The 10069-nt window shown below is 41.8% G+C and overlaps 2 protein-coding genes across 8 annotated transcripts in view; both read left to right on the top strand.

Annotated features, from left to right (window-relative positions):
* Window positions 1-736: 736 nt before the first annotated feature.
* zbtb43 (zinc finger and BTB domain containing 43) lies at window positions 737-6222 on the top strand. Its single transcript, XM_076283656.1, has 2 exons — window positions 737-810; window positions 1537-6222. The coding sequence occupies exon 2, from the start codon at window positions 1558-1560 to the stop codon at window positions 2974-2976; it is 1419 nt and encodes a 472-aa protein (XP_076139771.1). The 5' UTR covers window positions 737-810; window positions 1537-1557; the 3' UTR covers window positions 2977-6222.
* A 1197-nt stretch (window positions 6223-7419) lies between these two features.
* The window catches only part of LOC143122780 (ras-specific guanine nucleotide-releasing factor RalGPS1-like), a 75923-nt gene continuing 73273 nt past the window's right edge, over window positions 7420-10069 (top strand). For 5 of the 7 annotated variants that reach the window (XM_076283653.1, XM_076283651.1, XM_076283652.1 and 2 more), the window contains exon 1: window positions 7420-7663. The gene's annotated coding sequence lies outside the window, so the exon portion shown is untranslated. The other 2 variants (XM_076283649.1, XM_076283650.1) reach the window with 2 other exon arrangements.

Below are 10069 nucleotides of genomic sequence, written 5' to 3'. Positions count from 1 at the left end.
TGTTGCCATCTAGTGGCCAAAAGGATGGCATGCATCTTTATAGGATGACCATTTTGCAGAAGGCCGGGCCTACCCATACGAACCATTGACAAATTTGGGATTTGCTCTGCGGGTCTGTCTGGCCAAGATGCCATTGAATTTAATTTTCCCTAAAACACGGGCACGCAAATACAATCGCTGATCTGGCATGGACGTGTATTTCTTTGGAACTGAGTAAACAACTGCATTTAAAACCTTCGTTTTTAAGATTGCTACATTTCTGAAACGAAACGAAGAGTTTAATGAACCAATTTAAGTTTAATGTCACTGCTAGTTAAGCCCTTCCTGCTGGTGCCGTAAGTAGCCTAAATTAATCTTTTCCAGACCCACTCAGTCTCAATTGAGAAGTGTGTGGTGTCAATGAGGCTATGGTTATAGTGTAGCCTAATGCAACTGTACACAACACAATACATTTTTAAGCAAGATGAATTTGGACATTGGGCTACAGTTTTGCTCGTTTGCTTGAATACTTCATGTCCTTCATTGGCCGCCCTATCTTTAGGATGATAAAATATGCTTAGCCTAGGCTATATATTCTTTACAGTAAAGCAATGTTTATTATGGTCATTTGAAATACATTGTAATTGAGTCACTTGCACAATCCAGGCAAATATCTGGCAACCCAAGCAAGGGGGTGTGTTTGTTTACACTTCTTGTTACGCGCCATGCGAGACTGCCGCGTGATGACGTACTCAAGGCGAAATCCGGTGGAACTCGGAAGGGAGGCAGCTGTCGTGGATTCGAATTTACTCAATAAAAATGCTTATTCAGGTGAGATAACAGTGAATCTTTCTAATCTGGCTTTGAAACATCTACATCCAACTCACCGAAGATGCTAAAACTATATAGACGCTATGGTGTGCATAAACTAACCGGGCGCGCCTTTCCAGCGAGGTGCTGCAAAGCTAGCTTGCAAGCTAAGCTATTTGCTGTAATTTGCTGTAACGTTAATATCCGTCTTGGGGGATCTCTCACTTTATCTAACAGTGTTTTGCCTCGATTCATAGTGGTCTTCTCTCGGCCTTCAAATTATTTTTGACGCTTTAATGAACGGATAATGTAACATCTGTTTCATTGGTAGCAAATGTAATTTACATAATGATGTGACATAAAGTCACAACCTCACATCTAGTTTTGCCATTATACCAGGAACATGAGCTTCATTTCTGTCTTAGAACACAATGCATTTCTTTAACTTATTCATTTAACTATATTTATATATCAATATCAACTATATTCAAATGTATTGAATAATTTAACTAGAAGCTTCAGCTTGGTGAAAAACAACGATTGACATCATACAATGAAGGCCAGATTAAGTTTATATAGGTGGAAACAATTATAAATTCACTCATTCACATTCGGCTGGTAACATACTTATTAAGTATATTGAACTTTAGATTGTTGCTAACTGGGGTCCCTTCACAATGCACCTTTTACAAACTGTCCTATGATTTTTTTTTTTTTTTAAGTCCATGTGCTTGTATTGTTTTGCAGCCATTGTAGAATCTACTAGCTATGGAATCTGACAAAAATGCTTTCCGCGTGGAGTTCCCCGACTTCTCGTGCTCCATCCTGCAGAAGCTCAACCAGCAGCGTCAGAGGGGCCAGCTGTGTGACATCATCGTGAGCATCGGGGGCCACCAGTACCGGGCACACCGCGCTGTGCTGGCGGCCAGCTCGCCGTATTTCTGCGACCAGGTCCTGCTCAAAAACAGCGCACGGGTGGTGCTGCCGGAGGTAATGAACCCGTGGGTGTTTGAGGGGTTGCTGCAGTCGTGCTACACTGGTTCTCTGACCCTGCCCTCGTGTGAGGTGGTGGCCTTCCTCACGGCCGCCAGCTTCCTGCAGATGTGGCATGTGGTGGATAAGTGCACCGAGCTGTTGGAGGGGAACACGTCACGTTCACACAAAACCCCGTCGGGAGTAGGGTGTCGGGGCGGCAGCCGAGCCGAACAGCATCCATCCCCCGACGGTGAGAGTCACCATGGTGACCGAGGTGAAGAAGCTTTCTCAGACGGCACGGGGGTTGGAGGGAGTGAGGGATTTGGCAGGATGACTAGCTGCAGAGGATCGTCCGACTTTGAGCAGCTGCTGGATGAGAGCTTTTCACCACATGCGCTGGAGCTTGGAGCGCCCCCTAGTGGAAACGGCTCCTCGCCGCCTGACCGGGCTGAGTCGGCCAGCGAGAATGGAGACCCTGAGGCTGAGCTCCCCAGGTCCAGGCCTGTCTATGTTCCGCCGAGCATCATGGGACATAGGAAGTGGACGCAGGTGAAAACAGAGAGGCCATGCCGCGACGACTGCAATAGCCTGTTCACTGCTGAGACGGCCAGCACAGATTCAGAGCAGCTGGGCCTGCCCCCTCACCAAGGAACCTCCTCGATGCACTCCACAGAGGACAGTGTGGACGAGAAGTTGGTCAGCGAGCTGGAGGAGAGCCTGGATTGTGACCCCCTGGACTTCTACGGCACCTCCATGGACCGCTTCCCCAACGACAAAGATGAGAGTTCGCCCAGCATGTCGAAGAACAGCCCTCTGGAACCGGGCCCAGGAAGAACAGGCGGCGACGACGATGATGATGAAGATGGGATGGATGGCACCCAGGACGAGACGTCCAACTCCGGTTTCGGATCGGGTGTCTATAAGCTCTACCCGTGCCAGTGCGGCAAGAGCTTCACGCACAAGAGCCAGCGCGACCGGCACATGAGCATGCACATGGGCCTCCGGCCGTATGGCTGTGCAGTGTGTGGCAAGAGCTTCAAGATGAAGCATCACCTTGTGGGCCACATGAAGATCCACACGGGCATCAAGCCGTACGAGTGCAGCCTTTGCTCCAAGCGCTTCATGTGGAGGGACAGCTTCAACCGCCACACTGCCTCCTGCAGAAGGGCTCACCAGGCCAAGCGGTCTGCAACAGAGCAGAGCATCTGTTGATCCCAGGCCAAACACAGGAGTCTTAAGTTGGGTGGTGCTGGGTAAGTTGGGTGGTGCTGGGTAAGTTGTGTGGTGCAGATTCAGGGACAAAGTGACTTTGTTCAGGACCATACTCTCTGAATGTTGGTGCCATCCTTGTCAAGACCTTAAAGTGTTTATGTCAATTTGATTTGTCAAAAGGCTATCAGTGATTTCATTCGGACGTTTTTTAAGGCTTTTGGCAGTGTTCAGGTTTTTGTTTCCCCAGGGTATAAACTGACTGTCAAACCTGGGGCCTGTACTATGACGCAAAGTGCCCAGGGTGTCTTTCTGTTAGCTGGTAAAGGGGTGGTGTTGGACTTCGTTGGCACTAGTCGCAAATAAAGCCGCCCATTTCACTTCACAGGAACAAACTAAAATACTTGCTTGAAATATGAGTTTATGAATTGAAATCAATAGTTGGCAAATGGGATGCTTAGATGTATTCTTTTCATGTGTAAACCATTATTAGCGTTATTCTAAAATGCTCCCAGCCCTCTCCAACTATATGCGCACTGAGATCATCTGGAATGGTTATACTATTTTCCAAGAGAATTGATTGGTTGGTACGGTGTCTTGTACATTTTTCCAGAGTAGGTTAGGAGTTCAGCGTAAGTTACCATGGTGATTTACTTGGGGTTTAAAGGTACATGTGTTTGTACCGAACTGTTTTGGTACGTTAGATGAAATGTAAAATAATACGTTAGGTGAAATACAGATGTGCACTGTATAGTATACCAATGCAGTCTTTAACAGTAATCAAAAGTAGGCTTTTTTGCTTGCGAACCATGTTTCAAATTTAAATTCCCACACAAACATATTAAGTTGTGGACCTAGGACTGGGCGATATGGCCCTTTTTTTACATTAAACCTGATTTAGGATTTTAATGGATTTTTTCCCCTCCTACAAACTAGAAATGACAAAAAATTGTTCAAAACAAGTCATGACTATCATGGGGCTGTAGTGCAGACCTACTCTGGCATTACCAGTATCATTAGATTATACATTGTGCAGTAGGCCTAAGCTCTATAGATGCTTATGGATGACCTCACTAATGAGCTCCATCACTTTTGGCATCAGATCCTGTTAATATTTGCTGCCCATCAGCAGCTTGATAAAGTTTAGAAACATTGGAGAAAATCGATTTTCATCAAAATAATATTCCTGTTGCACATCAGCAATATTGTCAGTGAATTTTAGGTTAGCAGTACCTAAAGGCTTATTGTACAGGAAATTAATCAAACTTTGACTTCAAAACCAATGGACACACCGAACCGTGATTTATGTGTACCGTTACACCCCTATGATTAACCCTTGTTAAAATAGAGCCACCAATATGCCACTGAAACCTTCAGTCACCTCGCTAACCCCAAGATCCTGCTTCGAAGAACAGGCCTCAGGTGCTGGCAAAACAAAATTGCCCTGGGGAATCGGGAGATACTGGGAATACATGTATTCGGCCAGCTAATGTGCCCCCCAGTACATTTCAATGCATAAAATTACTGTGAAAAAAAAAGTAAGTAAGTGCTTTCATTTTGATGCTGACATACCTTATTCACTCACGGTCATGTTGCATTTTAGCGAGGCACCATTTTGCTTGTGAATACCATTGGCGTTTACTTAAGCAACGGTATTTATTTTATCACTCTCTGGTACAATAGATACTCCATTTTTTTAAACAATGTTCTTTATTTCCGTCCTAGATGCCACTTCCCACTGATGCGTAATACCTCAGTTTGTGTAAGCCAGCAAACAGAGTATGATAAAACAGTACAATACAGAAACAGTTAAAGCACCTCACACTCAGATGTCAGTGGAAGACAGTAGAGAGATACTGCCTTACTTTCATTTCAATGACTCAGTACTCTGAATCACTTCTGGTTCATAGGCTTCAGAGAGAGTCTGAATTTTCTAAATGATCTGCTGTTAGGAATTATTGACATGTAATGAACAAAAAACCTCATTCACAATTAAACCTCATTGGTTGCTTTGGGGTATGTAGATGTACAGATTTCTGCCTATATCCAAATGTAAGAAGTAAAACAAAGGCAAAGTGTATTTATGTAGAGTTAGTATATTGAGAGTCTGATCATTTAGATCAAATAAAAACGGGTAGTTTGTGTATGTGTGGGGGGTTCCATTGAAATAAGGTTACTGTCATATGGATAACTTTTATAACATCGGTATTTCTATTCTCCTGTCTCTGTAGTTTTTTAAAGAAATTATTTGGTTTCTATCTTTGCTTCTTGAAATGTCTTCAAATGATGTTGAAATCAACAGGTAATTTTAGTGTGGGATCATAAAGTTCTCATTGATCCTGGTAGATCATCAGTGCCTGGGAGCTTGGAAGACACTGTTGAGACTTTAATTCAACGTGTATAGCCTACTTGTCACATTTGATCCTGACTTTTTGATTATTTTTTCTGATAAAAAGTTTAAAATTGTGAAATAATGAGATTTGTGTAACCTGAATTGTGTCTTTAATTTGCCTTTTTGCAGGTCATTAGTGATTTTTATGTAGAGTGAAGGACAATCATTCAGGATTTTAATGGTTAAAATAATAATAATAAAAAAAACCTCTGTCTATGCGAATCCAACCCTTGGGACAAGAACATAACACACTGATGTAAAAGAGCTAGAAGAAAGTCAGTAGGTGTTTTGTGTCCTTTAAGAACCCTTTACTACTAATTCAATGTTTAAATTTGATGTGACCATATTTATAAAAGTTATGTCTAAATTAAGTGATCCAAGACAATCAGAACTTCTAATATATATTTCTGAAATGTTTATTTAACCATGGACTTGTCTAACGGAGTTAGTGCTGATAAGAAAATCAATCGCCTTTTCTTCGTAAAAGTTATTAATTACTCTTTCTGACAAATTTCAAAATTTCAGAAAATCTAATTGAAAATAAGTTCTAATCCATAAAAATCTTACTTGGGATATGTATTTACCGCCAAATGAAAACTACCTCAAGAGGACATCTCCATTTGGTTCCTTGTCTTAATTTTTGTGTACTTTTGTCTTTTTAAAAAGAATTCCCAATGTGTTTTATGATTTTTTTTTTCTTCTTATAGAAGAATATAAAAGTTTTGTACAGATGGGTTCAGCAATAAATATTGTCTTTTTCTTTAGAAATGTGTATTTGTGTGTGTTTGGTAATGAAGATGACACCTTTTTTAGGATAACGAAACAATGATCACCTTCTAAAATATTAGTTTTTTAACATCTCATTCCCATGGTGATACAGCTTACAGACTTATGGGTTTGTCACATTTTGATGTAGGGCTCCATGATTCTGTCGTTCTGGCATGAACTATTTGAGGAGAAACCTGTATCAAAAAGCTTCATCTAGTTTAATTATGAAAGTCACAGGTGGGGTCAGCAGGATTTTGGTAAGTCTGAATGGCAATACCCAAAACCATAGATCCCCAGCTAGGCAGATGTGCTTAAGATACAGAGAGTGAACCAAAGACAGAAGATGCACGTGGGTATATAACATTTAATTCTGTGAGATTTGGGGAATGCATACTGATGTGACTCCACATAAAGACGACTGTCTTAAACTTCACTAAAACAGCTCATCCTATAACACCTTTAAAAATGGCCCACTTGCCTTAATTTAATGTATTTATTGGGAAAGAGAGTACACCAAGCATTCATTGCCCTTAAACCTGTTCGGAGCTCTGGCTGTAACTAGATGAGACGATGATGCAGGCAGGTCCTATTGAAGAGTTTCAATAGTGCTGACTGATTGTTGCAAAGTACTGAGGCTCTTTAAAGGTTACAGATGGTTATGCAAAAGTGCCTGAGTGAGAAATGATTGAATATGATAAATCAGTCATATTAAATAAACTATGATATGTCAATCAAATAATATAGCCTAATTTAATGAGTTTGATGTTAATGACAAGAAAGAGGCTATTGTTTATGTCATTTTTGTAGGCCTATCAGGTGTGAGGGTCAAGTTGGAGATGATGGTCTTTAGTCCATATAACCTCCACTACAAACTTTGAATAAGTAAACTATTGTGTCACTGCATTATAAACCCAATTTAACAGTTTAAATGGCCTTGCAAATATGTTTAGTCATTCATGTCATTTGCGTGTCACCAAGCAGGGATAAATAAGCAAATTAGATCATTTGACTGAGAGAATTCCACTCTGGCCCTTTGCATTTGATGAGTCTGTAACTTGTGAAATCAGCGAGTGTCACTACATTGACTACATTGGTTTATGTATTCACACAGACTTGATTTCATCACGTAGCCAAGTAAAGACTGGAAAAGCACCTGCGCATGAAAGTGCAAAATTTGCCAAGGCCCAGTGTGTTGATTGGCTTTTACATTCTGGAAAGGCGGAGTCTCACTGGCTATGAAGCTAGCAAATGATTAGGCAATGTACCACTCTGTCAAATTCAAAGAACATACCTGACACTTCCTGTGCGATTTTGTGTACGAGGTATTTGTGTTTTTCCGAGCCATTTTGTTTGTTTCAGTTGGTGCTAAATATATTTTGGACGCCGAATGTTAAATTTCGCAGTAGGCTATGCCTCTCAGTGGAGATGAAATGAGCTTTGTGGTAAATGTGACGGATTTCATATTTCTGGAGTAGTCCAAATCGTTTGTCACGCCTCGTGGAAGGCTGGGTTACCGTAGCTTTCGTAATGGTAAGCAAAATCTACCATATTTCCTGTTAAATGGTTATGTTTTGTTGTTTAGCATGCAGACGTTTGGCGTAGTCTACTTCACTGAACATCACGCTTGTTTCAAGTGCTTGCTCACGTCACGTCAAGGGCTTGACATAGGGTTGCCCGAAAGTGGTATAGTGTAACGCGAAGGGTGGATAGCTTCCATGGATAGACTTCACACCACGTAAATCCAACACAACTAATGAAACTATGCATGTAAGTGGTTTAAATGTTCCACATAACAAATGTCATATCCTCCCCAAAACAAGTAAACTGCACCATCGGCAATGCGACGGTAGAGATTGGAGTTGTCGATAGGCACACATTTTGGAATTAAGCGGTCCGTATGCTGTAGCCTATTATATCGACCCAAAACACAAACAGACTTGTCAGTTAATGCTACCATTTTAAAATCCCCAATATCGGTGAATGCCAGGTGGTGTTTTCAAGGAGTAGTTTTGATTGCAACACCTTTTACTGACAATCCCAAAATGAAACCGACCATCATGATGGCATTTGGAATCTTTAGCACAAATGATTTCTGCATTCTTCTGTTCGATTGGCCTACTGACACAGGTCGTGGTCTTGACTCTACAGCCTACATGCTACTGTCATGTGCGTGCCCCGTCATTAACCTCTCGGTTTGACTTGCAGTAGTTGCCTTGTAGGCTATCTGTGATCATCTGGCGAATGCTCTTACAAGAAGACAACATTGTCTGATCTGTTTTGGTTGGCCTCCAGTGTGGTTATGCCTCTATTCGGCAGATGGCATATTTGGTAGTCAATATAGGCCTATAGCCTATATGCAAATCTATACCCACGCAGACGCTAAAACACAGGTGACAAATTATAGTCAGGACAGGATAGGGTCATGGTCACAAGGATGCTCAATCAATCCACAGTGGACACGGAGTTGGCTAGCTCTGTACAGACTATGTGGAGGTACCTATAGTCAAATCTTCCTTACTGGCAAAAATACAAGAAAGACAGTGCAACATACTGCCTCTTGTTTAAATGAGATGTTGTGAACTAATACCATGGTCAGGCCATGGCTGCCATGTGGGTAGATGTGCATCACTAAATGTGAGTGCAGAGAATTTGATCAGATGTGCTCATTGTGTGAGCATCTTCTGGCTGTTTCTGTTTCTGTAGGTGAGAACAATTTATCATGGTGCCACAACAGCCCAGGATTCTGAAAAGCCTAATTGGGAATTGAATGGGTACCGTGGCCTGTTTCTGTGAAGCCTCTCTAAAGTAATGACCCTTTCAAACTGGACATGGTTTATGATAAAAGAAGTGGCAATTGACAAATTTGTAAAATTGCTATAGCAGTTATGAATTAAAGTTACAGATTTGCAACTCACAGTTCAGGATTCATCAGGGATAGATTAAGGTAACTCCTGAATGTCTAACTTTTCATGAATTCATAGGCCTAAAGAAATTTCTGGTTCTAATTGGAAAATCTAATGTGAGTTTTTTTTCACATGCTTGTTCAGCCTTTGGTCACTCTAGCAAGTGCCCATTTGTCTTCTGATTTATGTTGTCATTCATGATGTAGCCTAGGCGTTGTGGTATTAGGCACTAGGTATTCAGAAACCCATGTGAATAGCATACCACACATTTCAGCATTCATTACATTCATTTAAATTATGATGCGGAAAATAATTCCGGTCTTACCCACATCGCCTCAGCGCAGGTTTCCTAGAGTGTTATCTTCTAGTGCTTTCTCTACAGCAGATACTTGGTCACCGGAAATACCTTTGGGTACTACGAGTTTGGTCACTTCCGAGTCACCTTGACTGCTGAAACACCTGAAACTGATGAGTTGCACAACCAAATTTCACACTGCAGTGACTAATGTTGATAACTTCATGAGGGGGGGCAACTGTCACATTCTGACATCTAGTGCTTTTCCCCTGTAGACTTCTGACGTGCTGATGGTCTGCAGTGATGATAAGACGTTTTTCTAAAAAGCTAAAGCATTTGCTAAAGCATTGACCACAGCAGCACAGCAAGCAAATGTAGACTCATGGTTTGCTGATAAGCTTTTAAAGAACCCATAAACTTGCCGCTTAGTAAACTGTGTAGAGAAAAGAGATAGATTTTCTAAAATGCTCCATGGCAGGTCCAAACTCCCCTTTTCACTTGGCTGCATCCAGATCTCAGAGGACTGATGTTTGGCTTTTATGATGGATAATCTGTTGGTTTCGTGAGGGGTGTAGACACTCACCCCTACCACCTCAAGGCTTTCTCTTCTGTAACTGTGTGTGTGTGTGTGTGTGTGTGTGTGTGTGTGTGTGTGTGTGTGTGTGTGTGTGTGTGTGTGTGTGTGTGTGTGTGTGTGTGTGTGTGTGTGTGTGTGTGTGTGTGTGTGTGTGTGTGTGT

This window comes from Alosa pseudoharengus, unplaced genomic scaffold (genome assembly GCF_046254945.1).
Source record: "Alosa pseudoharengus isolate Yale_2024_CS ecotype anadromous, Long Island Sound unplaced genomic scaffold, YU_APseudo_1.1 YU_APseudo_1.1_scf_14, whole genome shotgun sequence".
NCBI lineage: Eukaryota > Metazoa > Chordata > Actinopteri > Clupeiformes > Clupeidae > Alosa > Alosa pseudoharengus.
This window is presented reverse-complemented; position numbering and strand designations above follow the sequence as displayed.

Coding starts and splice junctions, on each gene's coding strand:
- zbtb43 (XM_076283656.1), top strand. CDS start 1,558: ATGGAATCTGACAAAAATGCTTTCCGCGTGGAGTTCCCCGACTTCTCG.